The sequence below is a fragment of the Aplidium turbinatum genome, chromosome 6 (genome assembly GCF_918807975.1).
Source record: "Aplidium turbinatum chromosome 6, kaAplTurb1.1, whole genome shotgun sequence".
Taxonomy (NCBI): Eukaryota; Metazoa; Chordata; class Ascidiacea; order Aplousobranchia; family Polyclinidae; genus Aplidium; species Aplidium turbinatum.
Genome location: NC_137477.1, coordinates 26,276,780 through 26,299,853, shown reverse-complemented (window position 1 = coordinate 26,299,853; position 23,074 = coordinate 26,276,780). Strand labels below are relative to the sequence as shown.

General features: G+C 38.5%; 1 protein-coding gene across 2 annotated transcripts in view; it reads left to right on the top strand.

Moving 5' to 3' along the window:
- LOC145772695 (MAP/microtubule affinity-regulating kinase 3-like) overlaps positions 1-22,862 on the top strand; it is a 33,639-nt gene extending 10,777 nt beyond the window's left edge. Inside the window, exons 6-22 of one of the 2 annotated variants that reach the window (XM_082584567.1) lie at positions 501-571; positions 1,828-1,884; positions 4,137-4,271; positions 4,578-4,679; positions 4,876-4,995; positions 5,710-5,809; positions 6,344-6,456; positions 9,487-9,631; positions 10,806-10,923; positions 12,551-12,638; positions 13,013-13,104; positions 13,616-13,729; positions 15,294-15,635; positions 15,761-15,793; positions 18,642-18,765; positions 19,091-19,243; positions 19,870-22,862. In XM_082584567.1, coding sequence (XP_082440693.1) covers positions 501-571; positions 1,828-1,884; positions 4,137-4,271; positions 4,578-4,679; positions 4,876-4,995; positions 5,710-5,809; positions 6,344-6,456; positions 9,487-9,631; positions 10,806-10,923; positions 12,551-12,638; positions 13,013-13,104; positions 13,616-13,729; positions 15,294-15,635; positions 15,761-15,793; positions 18,642-18,765; positions 19,091-19,243; positions 19,870-19,938 — 1,976 coding nt within the window. In that variant the 3' untranslated portion in view covers positions 19,939-22,862. The remainder of the gene's footprint in view (positions 1-500; positions 572-1,827; positions 1,885-4,136; positions 4,272-4,577; positions 4,680-4,875; positions 4,996-5,709; positions 5,810-6,343; positions 6,457-9,486; positions 9,632-10,805; positions 10,924-12,550; positions 12,639-13,012; positions 13,105-13,615; positions 13,730-15,293; positions 15,636-15,760; positions 15,794-18,641; positions 18,766-19,090; positions 19,244-19,869) is intronic. The other variant, XM_082584568.1, reaches the window with a different exon arrangement.
- Positions 22,863-23,074: the final 212 nt, after the last annotated feature.

Sequence of the window (23,074 nt, the reverse complement as noted above, 5' to 3'; positions counted from 1 at the left end):
AAACTGAACTGTCCACGTCACCAAGCTTAGGCACTCTTGAAATTATCAACTTTTATTGATGTTGTGATGCCTGGTACAACGGCTTGTATGTCATCGCTTTTGTTTTTGCTTTTGAACATCCAATTTTAACAATGTCACTACGACCATTCGTTCCATGATTAATTGATACAAGTTTCTCAATCTTACTGGTTGTTATTCAAACCCTATTGACCTGTAACAACCACAAGCACAGGCTTAATTATACCTTCACAATCTGTATTTAATCAGCGAAAAGCAGCACAGCTAACCTACTGTGTGCTCTTCAAGCTTCCCATATGTAGAGTGTAGACATGTTTGACCAGAAAACGAATCCATATTCAAATTACATTGTGTTTTTATTGTCTGCTTTGCGTATTTCTTTTTGAAGCTGCTGGCAAATTTCCTGGCATGTGGCGTAGCTTTGCAATGAAAACATTTGTTGGGTGGTTTTGTGCTGCATGATAATATTACTTTTCTTTCAGGTGAAGTTTTTGACTATTTGGTCGCACATGGAAAGATGCAAGAAAAAGAAGCCAGAGCAAAATTCAGACAGGTAGGAAGCACTGTCGATATTTATCTTGACTTATTTTTACAAGAAAACAACATCACGATATTGACATCATTGACATTTAGTTCATTGCGATTTGCTCTCTCCAGCAGATACGTGGACCTAAGTGGATAAACCTTGACAAAATTGTCCATTAATTTTTATCAAGTCAGCAACGAAATCGCAATATTGATTGTGCTTTGTATCTTTGTGCTATACTTGCTTACTAGGACAAGATTTACAGGTCCCGAAAGACAAGAAGCCTATGCTTTTAATATTTAGAATTTTCTTAAGTAGCGTCTGTCCGGAAAACGTTTTATGTTGTTGCGAAGTTTCTATATGGGAGTTTCATTCCGCGACTATTACGTTTTAACTTCTTGTCGGTGCAGCTATTTAAAAACCTTATTGTGTGATCTTTTCAGCTAACAAAAGCCTGTCCTTTTTGCAACGTGTTTAACGTAAGAAAAGATTGAACCAATGTAGGCAGGACAAAGTTTGTTCGCTATTGGCATAATTTTTCCCAACAAAACTGCCAATATTGACTGCTGATACAAAAAAGCGAAAGATAGGTATAAGCTCTGTTGTCCCAAACAGCGGTCCCATACAACAAATCAGTCGTTTTTTTTTACATTGATTTAACGTCTGCAGACGTTGAATCAATGTAAATAACGACTGATTTGCTGTCTGGAGAGGCTTAAAGCCTTAAACTGCCCATGTCAATAGAACGCAAAACGCTGCAGTTTTCAGTCTGGTCTATTTCATCAATTACATCATAAGTCAAAATGTTCGCTAATGGTATCGTAGCCCTGTTCTACGTCTATTAGTTCATGGCTGTAAATGTGCGTTCCATTGGTGGTCTTTCAACCCTATCACAGATCTGTATTATTTTATCGCCCTGACTTGTGGCATATTTAGTGAAATGTGTTTTGATATGCCATCTGGTAACTGCGCTGTTCAGAAACTGTTTATTCTGCCGCTGTGATGAAGATGTGTGTTGGTTATTGCGTGAGCGATGATTCATTAAGCTGAGAAGAAAAGTTAGTTTTCCACTCAATCATTTTCAAGCAAACTCACGCAATGTAAACGTCTGCCTATGCCAGAATACCTATTGTTGTTCATAACACAGCTGTTTGGTCGAACCATCCATGCCCCAGACAGCAAAAGTTGCCTTTTGTACACTGTTGCAACGTTAAGGCACGTTGAAACGATGCTAAAGAAGCATGAGACTGTTTTAGAGAGAATACTCAAAACTTACATTTCAGATTGTCTCTTCCGTTGAATACCTACACAGCAAGAAAATCGTCCACAGAGACTTGAAGGTAACAAAATGCTTTAAAAAAATCAATCATTTACTCGTGTTTTACAAGAAAAACAAACTGGATGGTTGTAGAATTTTGTGTTTCAATATTTAATTTTCATTGTTCTAATGCAGTGCATGACAAAGCAAATCGATTGCTGTTGTGTGATCAACTGATCATGCGTTTGGTCTTTTGTTTCTAAAGCGGTCTTCTGTAACATGTTACCATTCTGTGTTATACACAGTGTTGAACAGTGCATTTCAAGGTGGCTTAGCTTTTATGTAGGCCAGAGATGAAGTAGCACCACTTTTCAATTTTCGTAGTGGAAAAAGTGTTACTTGCATTGTGAAACTTACCTTTTACCTTCACTTATGAAACTTTTCTGTTATCTAGCGCTGCATGCCTCACTTTCCAAAATAAAACTTTTGATAAATAATTTATTTAAGCTCGCTCAGTATTTAAAAGCTGTCGTTTGCAACTTTAAAATTAATCCTTTGCCTGAAGCCTTCCTGTTGTTAGCGCACGGTGTCATACATATTGAAATGAATTTTGCAAACACTGTGCCAAACACTCTAAAAACGACCTCGTCCGGAAAGAGTAGTGAAATATCAACAAAACTGTCCCGTCAACGACTATCACACGTGCTGTGTTTTTCACCTTATTTACAAACCCGACGACTTTAGAAGGTGCTTCTCATGCTTCAACCCAGCCAACAAGCCAGTCCTTTTTTACATTAATTCATCGTCTTCAGGCTAAGGATCTCTGCCCCAGACAGCAAAATCCGTCATTTTTGCATTCAATGTAAAAATGACGGATTTTGCTGTCTTTGACAGACTAGTTGTCTGATGTAAAAAAGTGACTGGTTTGGTGACTGCATAGACGTCATAAGCTACGCTTTTACCCCATACATGATCGCTTGTACTTCTGATTAACTTCTCAGTGTGATTTGTTTGGTAGTCTACGGTTATTCACTGAAATCGATATGGCATTCATTACATGAAATATTGAGCTTGTGTTTGTCACAAAGGAATAACACATTTCGTTATAACAATTTTACAACGTATGCTTTCCAGACAACAAAATCCGTCATTTTTGCATTTAATGTGAAAATGACGGATTTTGTTGTCTCAGAGTGATGATACAGTATCTGCATGCAACGTAGTGCAAGATTGTTTGTCAGCACTAGCCATTAGAAAGAACGCATTTGCGATATTATTAGCTGTTTGCAAACGTGCTAGCGATTTGAAAGCAACTGACATTTAAGCCATGAAACGGCGTAGGCCTTGCGTTAGCAAACGCTTCTCAGCTTTAATTGTTGTTGAATTCCCATCACCACTATATTAACCTGTGGAGAACCACCTTTGATTTTGTAAGAGCAAAAGCCAGATAGTTGTGGCTGTTCTTACCCAGACAGCAAATCAATGTAAAGAAACGGTTGATTTTCTGTCTGGACAGTGACATTTACAGAGCACAAAGTGTTCCAGGGGTTCAAATAAAGTTTAGCTAGTTGACATTTGACTAGGAAACGCGGTCGTCCAAGAAGAACGTGGAAACAACAAGTGAAGGATGAATTTAAAAAAGTCGGACTGAAGGAGGAAGATGCAAGGGACAGGGTGAAATGGAGAAAAGGGATTAAAACAATTGCTGCGCGGAAACAATCGGCCACCCCCACTAGTGGGGAACAAACCGACGATGGATTATGATGATGACATTCCCTTTCTTTTTCAAGCCAGGAAATCAAAACGTTTTGACAAAAATTATTTTTTTTACCGTTGAACGAATGCAAAGTGCATGCATTTTTGTCTGAGCATCATCCAAACGAAAGCAGCATTCAATGCCACAGGATGTGAACGCATTTGTTGGTACTTTTTAAATCTACTCACGTTAACGTCGTTAAAATTAACATGCAGTTGTCCATCGATCATCGATGCGGTTGTCGAACGTCTGTTACACTGTTAGGTTGAAAACCATTTTTGTTTGTGTACAAGGCATGCCAAGAGTCATTGTGAAAATACCCTTCACACTCAGATTTAAAAATTTCCCGTTTAGTGGAATAAATGCGTAAACTGTCACAAGAAATGATTTATAACAACAGTGCTTAATTGTCGCAAAAGACTTGACCACAAACTCAAACAATTTTATGAAATCTATGTTCTGTTATATCATTGTTCTGTCATTGTTATGTCATGTTATGTCATTGTTCTGTTCTGTTAAATTTTATGTTGTGTGTTTCCACCTGCATTCGTTTTAATTCCAGTCGTTGTTATTTTCAGGCTGAAAATCTGCTCCTAGATGCCGATATGAATATTAAGATAGCTGACTTTGGATTCAGCAATGAGTTCACTCCCGGTCGAAAGTTGGACACATTTTGTGGAAGTCCACCTTATGCTGCACCAGAGTTGTTTCAGGTACATATCTCCAAACATTTTCTCTCTAGCCGACAAATTTGTGGGCAGAGTCGGAGAAAGTGAACAATGACAGCATGAATGGTCTTCTGTAGTTAAAAACGTTACATCATATTAACATTAAAAATAAAATGTGCAACCTCGCGAGAAACAAAAGCAAGAATTGCATGTTCACAAAAATGCTGTTGACTGGGCACTAAAAATGTGTTAATAAGTATGAACACACTTTAGCTTTTCATAAAAAAATACACTTTTAGAAAATAATACTTTCACCTTCTCTTTAGCCGATCTAACATGCCTTTGCTTCAGGGTAAAAAGTACGATGGACCAGAAGTGGATGTGTGGTCGCTCGGTGTCATCCTGTACACTCTTGTCAGTGGATCGCTGCCTTTTGACGGACAAAACTTAAAAGTGAGTTTAATAAGAAATCTGTATAATATTGTGGATATTTTTATTGCATAAATCACAAGCGTATGTTCATAAATTGATATTTCAACCCGAAATCGGTGAAGATTTTTGTTGCACAGACGACGGCCCGTTGTAACTGTGACAGTTGTCATCTGCCTGAGGTTTCTAAACAGTTTCCCATCATGAGAGATCTTTTTAGGAACTGCGAGAACGAGTTCTCCGTGGCAAATACCGAATTCCATTTTACATGTCAACTGACTGCGAGCAACTGCTTAGAAAATTTCTTGTTCTCAACCCTTCTCGGCGAGGGACTTTAACTGTAAGTATTTATGAAGGGTCCTACAATTCACCCAAGTACTCATAAGCACCGTCGAATTACCCATAAGCACGCATTGTATGTTTATTTTTGTTGCTATACATTTTTTTTATGATTGTATTACTCTCTGTGACCTTTCATAATGATGATAATTGAAAAGATTGTTTTCATCGTTTTTTTTTTAATCTGGCAACCCTACATTCGTACTAACTGTAGGTCTCATTGTGCTTGCGTGGCATAAGATATTTTTGCGTATTTTTTTAATAAAACATGGAAAAATACAGTTCATACTTGTCCTAGTTTTGTTAGTTTGTCGAAATGATTTTTATGATGTCTTTGTTCTCAATTGAGCTGCTTTTAATATGGGTTTACTTTGTTGTAACTGTTTTTTCAAGATTTAGAATTTATATACTTTTGATCATGTGGCAAATCTGCTAATTAGTGAGTAGTAACGCCACTAACCGTTCATCAATGCCTGCACTTCTGCTTTTCCATGCACTATCGATATTAATTCTTGGTTTTTACACTTTTTTTTGCGTTTGCTTTCACCAGCATTGCATAGTCTCACAAAAGTTACTTGTTGTTGTTTTTTTGTCAATGTGTGGTGTGACTGGAAAAGTGTCACGCGGTTAGCAAAGTTACAATGTCCAGACGTTCTTGTACGTTAAATTTTCATAAAGTACAGGTACAGGCATCACCAACCTACCTTGCTTTCAGTCTGTAATGCAAGACAAGTGGATGAACATAGGCCACGCCGACGATCCCTTGAAACCGTTCACCGAGACGCCTTTTTGTGATCACGAAGAGGACAGATTGCGTAAGGATGTTAAAATCTACAGATTTATTGTATTAAACTAATGTTTGATTAGAGTTGAATTGATGACATGCAGTAAAATTGTTATTTTACTTGACATAAAAGAAAACTGGCTACGACCATCCTAGACAACAAAATCCGTCGTTTTTACATTGATTCAACGTCTGCAGCCGTTTAAATCAATGATTTTGCTGCCTGGGATATTGTTGATTGAGCGGAAAGTCTGCACTTGACAGTGAAAACGATTACGCTTGTTACAATCGACGGTGGCACAATACTCAATACTCATGTTAGTGGCTATACAAACAAACCATGAGACTCTTTTGCTTGGAATCGTTTCTCATTAGTTCAAGTTGACGGTTTTTGAGATTCGGTACATTACTAAAAGAGGTGTCAACGATGTTTCCGTTTGATAACAACTGCAAACAGACGGTTTGAAACAATCTGGTTTCAACTAGTTTTTTCCCGTCGCAAATTGACTTGATTTTTTGCTCACCTTTCACCTAATTCGTTATCTGGCTTGATGACAAATTTCAGAATCGATGGTTGCTATGGGATACGACCGCGAAGAAACGCTACATTCGCTGCAAACGCGAGCATATGACGATCCGTTTGCCACGTACCTGCTCTTGGGATCTAAAACGTCTGATGTAAGTTTCTGATTATTATTATAGATTAGAAACCTGAGGAAGGCGTTGCTAAAGAGCATGGATTGTCTTGATCAATGACATTGTATTTGTGCGTTGTCACTTGCCATCACACCATGTACGGTAACTGTCCGCTTGATAATAAAACCTCACTTTCAATGGTGCGTTTTGTGACTTTATAACCGAGTACTTATGTGTGATTCATTGGTCCCGTTTTACCGATGACGTAGATCCCAAACGACCGCTCGTTGCTCACCACAGAGCCAGCACCTGATATACGTCACAGTTTTGACTTCTCAAAAACGTGTTTCAGTTGGAATCGATTTCTTTGCTTCTTCTAACATAGTGATTTGGAGTGTTGTCTCTATTTGCTATCATTGTCATTGTTGTCCACCAGGCAAATTAATTTCATCGGTTCAACGTCTGCTTACGACAGATAACAGCGTTATTCCCAAACGCAGTATCGAGAAACTAACTGTTTAACGTGTCATCTGTACCTGCTCCATGTATTCTGTATGGCACCAAACGATATACATGTTTTAGCGCTAGCCGTTATAGCAGTTTTAGATGACGTTATTCTAACCCAGCTTTCCACTGCCTGCCCCACAGTTTAATAAATCGATTTGCCTCATACAAAAACACTAGGCCGCTTAAATAAGTGAACCTCGATACTGTGGCCTCCTGGATGCGCACACTATAAGAATAATTATTATTATAAATGTGTGGTTTTATGTAGCGCTATATCCATCGCAGATATACGTTGCTCTTAGCGTTTTACGAAGCAGATAGTGACAGCCGAGCCCATAGTACCAACACTACATTCTTCCCACTTCAAGTTATGCATCCACTTATTAATTTGTCATGGGTCTGTTTCCGAAAGCTCCCCAAACAGCAAAATTCGTCATTTTTACATTCATGCAACGTCGTTGAATTAATGTAAAAATGACGAATTTTGCTGTCTATGTCCCGATGCACTTTACTGACAAGATACTAAGTTTGCAATCACGAATGACATTTTTGATGAACTCGAAGACTTAAAATCATGAAGAAACTTTTTAAAGTTTGATGTAAATCGACTGCACTGTAGCCAATAGTTAAGTGCAAGTGCTTCTGTTTCAATGTGTTGTGCAAATGATTTACAACTTTTGTGAGTTTTGCACCTTGTGCGTGATTATTTTACTTCAGTACTTAAGAAAGCACATGGAATATTAGAAGGACATTTTTATTATAGCTCCCTCGTTTACAATATGAGCTTATAAAGCGTGTTGTCAATGTGAATTGTATTTTTCGAGATCTATAGTTTTACGTGAAAAATTTGAATTAAATATCTTATGACCTTTACACCTTACATATCTTTCTGTGATCTTATGTGATAAAGACTTTACTATTTCGCTATGGCTTGTAATAACTTTAGAATCAGACAGTGGCACAAAAACTAATCAAATTCTTTTCCATGTGCCATAAAACATGCAACATTGGAGGCAATGGGGCAATTGAGGCATGGGCTGCCGCTAGTTTGATATGACCTCGATTTTTACTAAGGCTTTGCCACTAAATTTTTTTGTATGATGTAGAAAACATTTTGTTTAAAAAAAATACAAGGTCTTAAACCAATCAAGCCAAGCTCTAAATTACTTTGAATGGCTAGGCTATCGTCTTCTCCAATGAACACTCCGCAACAATGGAAACTTTTTTTTATTTTATACTTGCATTTATGTTGAGTATTGACCATTATATTTCTTGAAGCATATTTATTGATATTCCATCGAGCTATCCAAAGTCGATGTTACCAGTCATGTCATTGTGGCTAATAAAGTGTTTCTTTATTTAAATCTATATTATACGACATGATGCATAGACCGCCAATTAACCAGCTTTAACCAAAGCAGTGGTCTGTTCGATAATGTTGTAGTCTCTGAACCTCTGAGTTGTCGGATCAAATATTTTGTGAAAACATGTCATGGTGAAAGTAACCGTGGCCTTCACTGTTGCGCTCAGCACTTCAGAAATGAATTGACAAAAATATATATTGTGCTCACTCACTACTCCTCTGTGCTTCCATATAGTTGTATTGTATAGCGTTGAAGAAAAACGCAATATTACTATTAATTTTTTCAACGTCCCAAAATTAACCACCTTATTGAAACACGTGGAGAAAAGTCGTTCATGCATATTTTCAACGATGAAATCATCAATAATTTAATGAGTTACAACTTGGCCTGCCCTGAGAACATGAGGAATAAACATACCCTATATTTGTCGGTGCTGGTAGTAGGTATTAGGTAGTATAACTTGACTGTGTTCAACCAGTTTTTTGATGTTATGTATGTATGATATTTACTCTGCAAAGTGGTTAAATATCGAAATGTAAAATCATATTCTATATTGCCCAAGCATGTTTTGTTCATTCACTTCAACTACTGTAGAAAAGTTAGTTTCAGTTGGGTAAAAAGTAACAGTTTGTAGAGTTTTGGTTTTGGTCCCAAGCTCTTTTCCAATAACACACTTGTTTGCTGACCAGTGAATAAATACAAATTCTTTTATGGCAAGCTGCTTCGCTGAACAAGCAACAACAGTATGTTGATTGAAAGCTGCTTTGTGTTTGCTCTTGTGTTTTAATATTAAGCTACTCTGTTTAAAGCTAACACCATCCAATCGAACAATCATATCAGGAAAAGGTTCTGTGTTTGTGCTTGGCTGCTGTCTAGCAGCCTCTCAGTGTAGTTCGAGCCAACACAGACCCCCTGGATGGTAAAAGATTAAACCATCGGCCCCAGTGGTTTAAACGAAAAAGAGTTATGATAAAACGTAATGACAATGGGAATTCCTTGTTAAAACTCTGGAAAGCACCCGTAACACACCAGCTTCGTTAGAGACCTTGTTCTTCGCTAGTCCAAGGGTCAGGTCATGGACTTCTTAATAGTAGGATCTATTAAGAAATCCATGGTCTGGTCGACGGACTTAAAAGGACATAAACTTTAACGACCGTGTTAATTAAATTATCTAACAGTTCTTATGCTTTCGACTTTCTAGCTCTATGATTCCACGGCGTCACGGTCGAGCAGTGCGTTGTCACTCAAGCAAGCCAATCAGTCCTCGCCGTCCAATCAGCATAATCGATCGGTGCTACGCAGCGCCTCTACCAATCAAAAAGCGCGAAGGAAAAGCAGTGCAGAATGTGAGTAGCCTCCTAAGGTGGAAACGCCATCGTGACTTCTTTCATGGAGCCCCTCTAAACCAGGTTGCTTGAAAATGAAAACCACTTTGGTGATATGACATCTCCTAATTCATTGCGAACTTTATGTGCGACTATTTTGCGATAGAATTTAAAAGCTGGTGTGGTTGTGGTGAAATTAAAAATGTGTTTCTTTGTGACCAGACGATGACAATTGCTTCATGTATGAGTTGCATGATGTCTGTTCCTTATCAATTTCAATTGGAACTAACACCACCAGCCAGTTGTATGATAGTCAAGCATAAACTGTTTGTTTGAGTGAGCAAGTTTCCTGAAAGCAGTTAGTGCGAGTTAATGCTAAGAAAGTAAAGTGAAACATTTGTTCGAGCTCGAGTGAAGTAGATTGCTTATATCGTTTGCTTCACTTTCTTTGGAGGAAGGTTACAGCGGTTTCTAGTGTACTTTAATATAGTTTAATTAGACAAGCAGTTGAATGGCAATGCCTGACAGCCATCTTGTAGTTTTGGGAAGTGCGATAGAAATCGCTTCAGATAGCAAGCAACTACTTCGCTGTGGTGACTGCGGCCGCTTTTGAAAATTTAGTTTCGAGATATCGCGACTTCTCCGCCGGGGACGCTTTTACAATGGAACGCCGTGTTCTGATTGGATCAACCCGGCTCAAAGCAGGTACAGAAAAGTACAGGATCCTCAGCGAGTGCTTAGCCAACGTGCACGTGACCGATATGGAAAAGCGCTATAGGAAAGCAGCAGCATCAGAATACTCACCAGGTATAACACAAATGCGTTAAACGCAGTTTAGTTTGAAAGTAACTTCATTTATGAAAGATCTTCACTCAGGCTGTTCACTAATGTATGGTTGAGCTTTTACCCATAATACGTTTGGCATTAAAATTCTATGCGGAGCCATACATCGTTATTTCAACGCATAAACATATGAAACGTTTCACTAACACAGGCAAAAAGTTATGGTTAATGTGTTGAATGTTTTGAAGCTTTATTACAATTGGAAAAACTTGTAAATGGTTAATTCAAACAGTTAACGTGTTGACTTTTTTTTAATATTGATCAATTGAAAAAAACTTGTGAAAAATAATAATCTTTTTAACCAAGCATTCGATTTCTATCCATTGTTCATCTATCTTACCTTTGCGTTTAGACTCGAAAGCCACGTCCAAGGGTGTGGCCCGATCTACGTCAGACCATCATCACAATCTCCACAACGGTGACTCTAGGAAATCCAGCGCAACTGCCACACCTGAAGACCCCAGCTCGCGGTGCGTTCAAACTTATATTTCCTTTTTTTACATCGGAGTTGATTTTTTATGTCTAAACCCTTGATTGACTGTTAAATTTTGTGTTTATTACGTGTTGATGACTGAATGAATTGTTCTCGTCAGAGATGAGTTGCACGAATTAAAGTTTTTTTTCGCAAAAGAATCAATATATTGATAGAATCTATATTACTTCACAAGCTTACAAAGAAGTGAGCAGATCATTGTAATTTCTTTTGAGATTTTCACAACGTCTGAAACCATGCTATGTTTGCTGTAACATTAAAGTCCCGGCAACTTAAAGAATTGCTTTGCATCTTTTACCACGTTCTCGAAAAATCAAGTCGTATTATTTTCTGCATGGATCTTGCCAAGCGAGAGTTTAAAAATACTACTGCATGACCGTTGTTACAGAGTTGAGTAAGATCTTTTGCAGCCAAACGCAGCTTTGGCAAGTTCTAATGCATTTCCACCATTATTTTACACACGAAAGATGACATCAGATCAGTTTGTTTTTATTTCTGACCATCACAAACAGGCCTCGAAATTCGTTTTTGTTGACGGCGGACAAACGTCTCCGGTCTGAGCAGCTATCTCGGCGGACAAATTAAGTCTCACGGCGGACACACCAGTTTTAGCGTCGATCGTCATGCTTAATTACTTTATCTTGATAATTCTTCACCATTTGAGAACTATAGCTACGGTTTAGAAGGCTTGTTAAAATTGCAGTGAAGTCACGCTGAAAGGCTTTTATCAGACCAACGACCTGCGCTTGAAGAGTCAAAGCGCCCTGTAGCTGCTTAATACGCCGCAGAACTGAACGAACTTCCACCGAACGAGGTCGTGTGGCTTCTTGCGTCACAATGCTCTGGGCACGAATCGGAAAACTTCTACACTAACGCTACTATTTTCTGCTGTGCAAAGTTTTACTAGGCTTTTTATTTAGGTTTATTTTTGCGTGTCATGTGAGCGAAAGTGAATTTTCCCTAGGCCTTTTCTGTCTTACTGTAATATCAAAGCTTAAAAAATTTTGTAACCAACCTTGCCTTATCAATATTACTCGGAGATCAAAGCCAGAGATGTGACGTAAGACGTGAACTAAGTTGCGCGTGAATAGTGTAGAAGTACCGTACTCCCATCGATTCTTGGCGAAGAATTCACCTTTGTTACGCTGATTCAATGTCATCAATCGTTGAAGCAACGTAAAAATCGAAAGTTTTCCTGATTGAATGGAAACTAAGGGTTACGATACAATATTCACATTTTCTAGATGCGTGCTAGAATGCGAGGAAAATTATATTCTCGCAACAATTGTTCGTGGTATGCAATGACGATTTGTATCGCTAGTTCCTGTGTTCTTTCTCGGCGGACAAATATGACCGATCTAGATGGTACTTCCCGCGGACATCACATGCTGTGACGGCGGACATGACCGCCGTGTCCGCCGTGAATTTAGAGGCCTGCACAAAGATAAACAATATATGCCAAACGTAGGAGAGGTCTTGAAAAGGGTCGAAGCGACAAAACGCGGACGTTATAACGTGCTTGATACCGAAACAGGACAATCAGTTTAAAATATTGCACGGTCGCAACACCTTATCTAAAAGATTGTGCCAAATTAATTTTTCAGAAATGCGAAGACAACCCTGCTCGCATCCACCGGTGCCAATCCAAATAAATCGGAGATACCAAGCTCACAGAGATCAGAAAGCGCGAAGGTTCCCTTGTTTTCAATGAACGATATTAGACTGCAATGTTTGTTGCTTTAAAAGCTCATCCCTGGACCTTTTGCATAGTAACCTTGAGCTTGCAATCCACTTGTGTAGTGTAAACTGTGGCTTTTCTTTCACTTAACTTTAGTTTGAAAAAGCAATCCACTTCACCGTGCTCTAATCTTTCATATTGCGTGGTGAGCTCTTCAACTTTTACCTTCAAGTCAACATAGTTAAACTCCTATTTCCTGGTCACAAAGTAGCGACCAACCAAGCTTTTTTGTAGTGTAAGATACGACAGACCTTTTAGAGACACTTTCACATGAGCTGTTGAAATAAATCGTTGTCAACCCTGCTCGATTAACGACTACTTTCCACAGAATCGGAAAACAGACATGTCGCGAAGGAACACGTATGTTGGAACGGAAAGGAAAAACGATAAACTCAGCGTGTTGCAGCCCTCCGACGGCAGGTATGATTGCAAGCGAACCCCATAAAATGATAATCTTCATTTCTATCACTTTGGTATTGTATGGAAAGTTATAGAAAAATAATAATAATAGTAGAAAGGAAAAATATCTCCGACTGCTTTTAAAATACCTAAAACTATACAATGCTACTATTGAAATTGCGGGAACTTTGATGGTAACGTCTAAACAGCATTCGTTGACGTTGAACGCCAGCTATCGGAGAATAGAATATTTTAACGTTCCGACATGTCAGTCTTGTATTTACATTGGGTAGTAAAATATGTTATTCTCACACTATTTTGCCAAAAAAGTTATGTAACTTTTTCATTTGTATAAGAATGGTTGAGCTGACAGAATTTCTTACGACAAAACAACCCGCACTGAAAAGCATCATCTGTTGTGGATGAAAGTATCCTCATTTAAATACGGATTTTCGCAATCACAATTTTCGACATACTTTCGTTTACTATTTTTATCCAAATTCCAAGGTCATCAGCCTTTTGTTTCTTTCAGCCCATTTGAAGAGAGCAGTTCCCACTCAAAGCATCTTAAAGTTCACACCACCACTGCTGCTGTCTCTGGAAAAATGCTATTGGATAAGCCCGTTGAAGCTGACGTTCGACCAACGTAAGTTTACATTAGACTTAGCCTTTGCAATTTTACATTAATTAATTAATCGTCCTGGGGAATCTTGTTAAACTTTTTATTTGCTTTGGACAGTTGAAGTAGCCATTTTCGTCCACATCATCCCAGTTCGGTTTTGTCCCCACTGGGAGAGGTGGTCGATTCTTTCTATGCAGCGATAGCTTATCTCTTTTCTACATTTCATTCTGCCCATCGCATCTTCCTTTAGTCTGATTTGTCTGGATATTTGTGGAATATCTTTGTGAATCCACTCATGCTATCACTGGTCAAGACTAGGTCATCTGCATACAAAATTTCGCTCAGTAAGCCCTCCCTTACCCTTGCAGCCACATCAACTACAACAAAAGTAAATATCAGAGGTGACAATACTAACCCTAGGTGTATCTCCTGACCTTCACAATGAATTCATCTGAATAATAATCTTATACAACTCTAGCTTTGTTCTTGCGCCTTCATGCATCGACACATCCTCTCTCACCAGCACCTCCGTCCTCCGGTATACCTCTTTTTCTAATTGTTTGTTCCATCACTTCCTTTGAGACTTTGCAAAAAGCTTTTTCTAAGTTCATGAAACAAAAGTATCGTTTTTCTTGGTGCTCTTCCAGTATCCTTCTCAGAATGAACAATTGCTCCTCTATCGTCTAATATATCATTCAATTTTACCACTCGAACCATTTCTCATGTTTGTTCCCCCTATCCTCTGAAAAGTGGCACATTTATTTTGTTTCCACTCCTCTGGGCATTCTCTCTTCACCCAAAGTGATACGTCACCTCAAATATACTTTACAGCGCTGTGATAACTAGTCTCGCAATGTCGACTCACGGCCTAATATGTTGCTATTTGGGAAAATTTCTAAGAGTCTTAATTGTTACAATCAGCCATGACAGACCTGTCATGTAAAATAAGCAATATTTGCCTCTAGACATATTTTTGGCCTGTTTTGCCGGAGATTAGATATGCATGTTAAGCATAATTTATGCAATAATAATGTAAAATATGTAAGACTTTCCAACTGCATCCTGGAGGTAGTGTCATCATACAGTCGTTAGGTTTTTTGTATAGCAGGATTTTTCGCCAATAGCCATATTTTACTTACAAAACAAACTAAAATTTAAATTGGCACATCAAATGATCAGCTTACAACATAGAGTAGAATTACAAAAATCCTTGATATTTTAAATGAAATATGCAATTGCATCAAACGATACTACCTCCAGGGTGCAGTTGGAAAGTCTTACATATTACATTTATTGTGTCAACTGTGCTCAACGTACGTACCTAATCTCCGGTTAAACAAGCCAAACATATGTCTAGATGCAAATATTGCTTATTTTACTTACTTCTGGAAATGGGAAGATGACATGTTTCTCAGTTGCTATGATTGCAACAATTCATACTCTTAGGAATTTCTTCAAATAGCAACATATTTGGCCGTGTTCTAGCAGGTCAAGGTCGACCTTTTTAAACTGGTGATGGTGAGGTTTCAAAATACGTGGAAAGTGTCAGGGCTTGGAATTTGAATCGTTTTACTTCTTCTCCTCACAGTACGTCACCAAGCGGCAACACTTCACCGGTAATTCGTAGCAGCAGTGTCGCCCCAGGCGCGCGGTCGTCAGTCCACGGTAGACACGTCCAGTCTTCATCCAGCAGCACAACTCCCTTCCCTAGGAACGCAAGGGAACGACGCACTTATCACGGACCACAATCAAATGAACGACAACGGCGAATCGCGACCTACAACGGCCCTCCTCCGCCATCTTCCCCCTCTGTAGGGGATTGTATGTCCAGTGGGGCCAACGCCCACGGTGCACCCACCAACAAAGGGGCGTCGGGCTCCCGTGAAAGCGGAGGATTCTTTAATAAAATATCCTCGAAATTCAACCGCAGGTGAGCAAGCTTTCTATGCCAGTTTTCATGTAGTCATGTTTGATGTTGTTAATTTGTTTGCTAGTCAATTGTCCATGCGTTTGTCGTGTGTAGATGTCGTGTTAATAATCAATGCTACTTTACAGGAGATCGTTACGGTTTTCGCGCAGATACGAACGGTCAGTAATTAGACTGGCATGAATTAAGCATGCAACATTGACCACATCTTTGCCTGGAGGAAAGTTATGTTGTTTTTACAATGATTCAACGTGGTCAAACGTTGATTCACTGTCAATGCGACCTAACTTTTTTTGTTTGGTAGCTAATATTTTTAACTCCTGCTCTCTTTCTGGTTTGCCTGTTCACTGCATTGCTGCCGATCTGCAAATCGGCGTAGGTGCCACATCTGAAGAATAATTTTTAATGCACAGCACAAGTACCATCACTATTCTACATCTTTTGAAATAAACAAACGTCACTTTCCCAGTCAGCAAATCAGTCGTTTTTTACATTGATTCAACGTCTGGGTTCATGCTCGCACCACCACAGATGCAACAAAAATTTATAATTTTTTCATTGCATTTCAACGAATTTTTGTATATATTTTCGGCCGCTGATTTCAGAAATGCTGCGTTTTTGTCAGTAGCTCTCAAGTCATGCCTGACGTCGGCTCAATAGCCGAGTGGTAAAATCCATGATTCGACGTTCAAAAGAGTACCGACACGACACTGCTCAATAACATGCGGCTGCGTCTTAGGCAAGACACTTAAAGCATGAAAGTGGACATGAAGGTGGCTTCCTCGTCTTTCTGTCCACTTAATCTAAACTTTTGGTAACTGGATTAAGGTTGGATACCACAAAAAGTTATGGCCGAAGTTTTATGGCACGACATGATGTTGCAAGTCATGCGCTTATGTTGTTTCAATATAAAAAATAAAACAGCAAGTCAACACATAACTTAAACGTATGCGATTGTTGTAACGAAACGGTGGGGCCAAAAAATATCCATTCTTGAAATCAGCATTCAAAAATAAGCGAGCAGCGACATAAAAATTATTGCTACACTGCAATTCCAGGACACTGCGTTTTTCATATCACCAGTCACCATGTCACTTCAAGCATCGAAATCTTGGCAACAGATCTCCAGCTTCTTTAGTCACTTGGTTCTAATCTTCACTTAACATTGTGTTGTGTTAATTAATAAACGCATGTTGTTCGGTGTGTTGTGCCTGCTGTTTTTTAGAAGCTTGGTGTGTCTGTTTAACCATCACTTTGTATACCCGTAATCATCTGTAAACGTACTAAATATATCGAATTATCGATGTCTAATCTAAGGTATTAAATTAATCTAACACTAAAATTTAACGTAAAATTTGAGATATCTTTTATGTTACGAGCAAGCACTTTTTGATTCATTGTAAAAATGTAGTTCGATTTTCAAAGTACAATAAATAATAGAATTACATACTTGTTGTCAAGAATAAGGGACGATCAACTTTAAAGTTTGTTAATAATTATTATAGATTGATATATTGAATATCGCCTTGTTGGTGGTTCTCAAACTGTTTAAGTTTCACTTATTTTTTGGTCACTTGCTGTCCGTTGTGAGTTGTAAGAATTTACATGCCATAAGATTACTCAATACTCATACATCTTATGCCACGCACAGCCAAGAAGAACATTTCGGATTGATTTCGGATTGATTTTCGGATTTCGGAATTTTCGGAACATTTCGGATTGAAAACTAAGCCAATCTCGCTTGAGCTGCTTTGCAGCACTCGTGGCTGCACACATGTGACCGCAATTCAAAAAAGTCACACTGTCTTGCCCATACGTGTTGACAGCAACGAAATTAGAAACCAGTTTCTGTGTTATCTATCTTTTTGACTTTTATATTACTTCGAAACTCAAAGACCTACAAGTCATTTTGTTTGCAATTGCTTGCTATCAGTCATAGCCCAATTCCACTGCATGATTTGTCAATCTTTCAGTCTCTCTATCACGATGTATTTTCCATCGATGTGCAACTATTCCAACGAGGTGTTAGAGTAATACAGTATAAAGAAAAAACGTCATTATTATGAACTTTAGTTATAACGTCGAATAAATAGTCGCTTCGCATGTATTTTAGCTTCGGAGGAAATGCAATTAGCAGCTTTTCCTTGAGGAAGTTTTGGCATCTGCTGTTTAATTATGTTCTATATGGAGTAAAACATTTTTGGTTTCAACTAACATTTTGGTTTTCACTGACATGAACGATTGAAAAACTAAAGGAAAATAATTCTAATTATTTTGACTTAGATGGGACTTTGAATGTATAGGGCAAAAAATAAAGGGCACTTTCTATGTTAACATTGCCCGACAGCCGTAGTAGGTCTGTATTTTGTAGGCTACTGCCGCTTTAACAATGATCAAAATGACGTATTTGAAATTATGATTTTTTAATTTCAAAATTTGTCCACATTTAGCAGAGCCCTTTGAATTTTTTAGGTTAGCAAAAGAAATCGGTAACCTTTTAAAAAAATCGATTAATCTTCAAAGTTTAATATTACTGTACAAGTTTGTTTTTTTTTAATGTTTTTTATCAATTAACCTAAACAATGTGACGTTTTGTCATTTACGTTTTACCCGGCAAATGGACGTGCATCCTCTTAAGAAAAGCATGTTAAATTTTCCAACATACCAACGTTAAAGTGTGAACGTGAAGCAGTATGATCTGGTTAGATCAAGGGTTGTCGCACACGTTGACGGCCGGCCCGATCTGACGACGCTTACTTGGAACCGCTCCACAGTTTTATAACATGTTGCCGACCCCTGAAACAACTGACTTGAAGTGGTTTCTTTACTTGACTTTAATTCTGTTTCTTACAAAATTTGGTTTGATATTGAGCTTTTACTAATATTTAAAAAAATGCCTTGTCTTTGTGCTTTGTGTGATGAGGTTGGTTTGTGTTGTGTTGGTTCAATGCTATGAGATGTATGGTCGACGTAAAACCAATACAACTTGCTGACTCGGTGACATTTCAGCAATCCCGCTCGGGGAGTTCCCGAAACTGAAAAGGAAAGCAAACCTCGTTCTCTTCGTTTCACTTGGTCGATGAAAACTACCTCGTCCATGGATCCTAAAGATATGATGAAGGAAATCAGAAAAGTATGATAGTCCTGTCTATCAATTACCGGGTTTAGTTTTTAAATGTATTTTTGTGTCATGACAACACATTGTAATCTTTCATTTATTTTTTGTAGCGTCAACCTCTGGGGATGAGTATAATTTGTTAAATGGGTTAGTTACTTGTAACAGCCGTTACCAACTTTTACCGGCGCTACAGTAACGGAATTTTCTAACGCACTTTTTCTGAAAATAGCTATTGAACTGGACTCGTCTATACAAAAAGTGAAATCCTTTCAGTGAATTCCTTGTAAACATTAGCCAAGCGTAGTTCCTCAACAACTAACAGGGGGTCCTCTTTCGCCAGGTGCTTGATGCTAACAGCTGCGACTACGAACAGAGAGAGAAGTTTCTGCTCTTCTGCGTGCATGGTGGCTACGGGCATGCCGACAACCTCGTGCAGTGGGAAATGGAGGTTTGCAAATTGCCAAGACTGTCCCTGAACGGAGTCCGGTTTAAGGTGAGAGTTTTGTTAGAAATCTTTAAATTTTCAAGATCTGCTACTTTCAAAATAAACCACACTGACAAAATTGATTTCCATCTGTTCGCTTGGTATTCTACTCGTTCAGAGCCTGTCCTGTTGGCTGATGTCTTAATGCCGACTGTGCACGAGTTATGTCTGGTGAACGTCATTAGTTTAAAAAAATAAACGCTCTTTGAGTTTGTTTGGTTGCACTGTAGTGTATAGATAGGGGTTTGTCGTTTCACAACCGAGGATCTACGAGGCTACTCCGGACCACAGAGAGCCAGTCAATCTTCGGTTGAGAAAGGGTGGTCGTTGACCATGTGGTATGTTCCAAGTGCCACACTGGTGAAAGGGGAACCAGGCGTGCCCTCACTTTATATGCTGTGAAGGCAACATAGAAGAGGCATTGGAGATACACTTGTGTTTGTAAAAGATGATACCCTGATCGGTGGGTCGGTCTCGGGGATGAAAAAGAGTGACGCTAAATTATCATTCAAACTTTATTCTGCTTTCTGTTTAATAACCCAGGGATATTTTGAACGTCGACTTTACCAGGCAAAGGAATGAATCGTTGTCCGAATCTGTAAAATATAAACCTAATGGCAATCTCTCTCTTTCAGAGGATATCTGGCACCAGCATCGCATTCAAGAACATCGCGTCTAAAGTGGCCAATGAATTGCAATTGTGACTTTCCTGAAACCTTTGTCATTTTGTGAAAAAACTCGACATGAACACTTGTGCGGTTTTTGTAGCTGCCGCGGCAAATTGCGAACACTTTGCATTTATCCAACGTTTTGCATCGTTGAACAGATGAAATATAGGGTTATTTTTGTCACCCATGGAATAGTCTTTTGTTGAGATTGTACAAATCAAGCCAACACTATTTCTTGTAAAGATTTTCTAAATTGAACCATTAAACTGCTTTAACGTCGTTTTGTGCACCTGAAAAATGCTGTATGTAAGAACTCCAGACAGCAAAATCCATCAATCTTACATTCGTTCAACATCTGCAGACGTTGAATCAATGTAAATATTACCGATTTTGCTGTCTGGTCACTGCATAATACGTCTCGGCTCAATTCCTCTTTCAAATTGCAATTTAGAGACGCGATGGGGAAATATGATTTGCATCACATACAAAGCATCTTGATATGTTCTAATATCACTTTAACGTTAAATTGCATCTATTTATTGCAAATATACCAACGTGAATGTTTTTAGCTATCAGCACAAGGCTGAATGTTCACTGCTCACCATATCAGCGAGCATAGCCTGTCGCTTACCTTGCCAACGAACATACAGTTACTCGCTATACACCTCTATAGATGCAGGCTAACCATAATAACTATACCAGAGCAGGTTTTCAAACTGTGGTTTGCTACCTCAATTAGGGTTGCGAATCTAATCAAAACTAAGATTATAATAGGTCGTCTGCGATATTTTTGTGAAATGTAATCGCAGGAAAAAAAGTCTTGAGAATCCTTGTACTAGGTAGAGGACATGCGCGTAAGCAGCAAACATGTTCTGTCCCAGCTGAATGGATCTTATCGTGGCACAGCATTGATGAGCCCCGTACCTGCTTGGGTTGAGCGTTTCACTCTTTTCGCTGTCCACTGCGCATGTGCGAACGTTTTTACGTTGGGCTTTGACTGAAAATGTTTTAGCTATCATTCAGCACAATTTTCTTCCTTTCTGTTTGCGTGCTCTTTACCATTTAGTTTGTACAAATTACTATTTTTGATCGATATTCACGTCTTAGAAATGTTTTATCTCAAAAGCAAGCTTTTGGTAATGTATGGACGCTGGACGGTAGCACAATTGACATCTGGGATCTTATTTGTATAAGAACGTCCTTTTTAAGGCAACTACTGTACTTTTACTCAGTTACATTTAACGTATGGCGACGTTGAATTATTGTGAAATCGGTTAATTTCGAAGCATGGAAAGTACTCCAGTAAATCAGTCCGTCTGCGTACATTGAATCGATGTAAAAACGGACTGATTTCCGGATGTACAGTAGTTCTTTGAAGACGCCCTTACATCCGAGATTTTGTGACCTTTTCGTTGACCATGTTCTTTTTGTGATTTTTTTTTGTTTCATGTTCATTGATTATTATTACTTTCCAAAAGTTAAAAAGCAAAAAAATGTTCTTTGCCGTTTGCTTTCTTATGTAATCATGAAGAATTGTTCTGTTGATGAAGGCAAAGTCTGTGTTCCCCACGCTGATGTGCAACGAGCCTATACCGGGCTCTTTGCCATGTCATTCGTGCCACAACAATACAGTAGATCATGTTGTACCATTACATGTGTTGCATTGGAAACTTTTGCTTTTGAGCATTTTTATATGGGAGGAAGTGTTCGTTTTTTTCTTTTTTAGATAAAATGTATAAAATTTGTACAAACCTGCGAGCAGCTGTTGTTAGATGATAAGTCAAAGACTTGATGCGACACACATGGCAATTCACTTTCAACTAATTCCATGTTCGCTTGAGAGTGATCGAACAGATTTACTTCAAGTGCTGTATCAGATGTCAATCCACAAAGTATCCATGACGATTTGAAACTTCTGTATTACCGATAGCAAATTTAAGCGTCTGTTGGTGGGCAACACTATTGCAAGACATTCTCTCCCTTTCACGTAAACAAGTTGGTTTAATCGTTGTTATCACATTTTGCTGTTTTAAAATCTGACCCTGGTTGTTTTTCGTTTCTGTTTCAACCACTAGTGTCGTAATGGTGGATCGTCATCTGGTTGTGACGATTTAAGAGTCTATCTGTATTTACTTGCTCACCAGTGAATTTAAATTACTTTTCAATACGATTTTTGACAATTTCTGTACAAAACAGTCAAAGAAAGCCGATAACGTAAAAACAACGTCAGATATACATAAGCTAACAATGGAGTAAGGTCGATTGTGGACACAGTTTGTATGTTGCTCGTATTTTTTGTTTTTGTCATTTATGTTAACATCAAACTTTCTGTTTTGAATAAATGCTCTGTACCCAGCGAGTAAAAGTTGTTCTTTTTCACAGTACATCGTTTTAATTTCTCCAGACGTTGAAACAATCTAAAAAGAGCAACTTTTGCGAGCTAAGTTGTGGCGTTGTCGGCCTCATTGCGAATGTCAGCACTCTGGCAAGATCCTTCGTTCTTTTGTTAAAACTGTTGGACGGTGAAAATGAAAGGCAATTGTTGATTTTGACGTTCGCCGTTGTGAAATTAGTTGGTCCCCTTGCGACAATGAAAACTGACTTTTCAGCGATGATTTAATTCTCTCGCTTTCTACATTTGTTCAACGTCGGAAGATGTTGAGTCAATGTAAAAACAGATTTTTTTTAGGTTTTATTTTCTAAAACTGAAGCCAATCGAATGACCTGATTCTGCCATTTGCAAGAAGGTCCTTTAGGATGTGGAAAAATCTCACCTCTACTGAATTGATCATTATTTCTATGTATTACTATGTGTTTTTCTTGAAAGCATTTGCTAAACAAATTTCATGACGACTGATGTCGCGTCCTTTACATAATTTTTCTCATACATTGTCGCTCGTATTGTCGAACCGTTGCTAATGTACCAAAATACACTCGAAACTTTGCCTATTTCAAAGATACCTTTGTGTCCTTGCTGTGTATCGATTTCGGCACTAACGAGGAATACGAAAACCCATGCAGGCCCTGTCTTGCTCATGCAGTGAAAAAAATCGGTTGTTTGGTGGTTGTATCTACTTAAGTTCAACGACTGTGCTGTGTTTTTTTTTTTTTTTTATTGTAACTAAATTGCTTGAACGTGACGCTCTTGACCTTCAGCTACCTCTGAGGGATT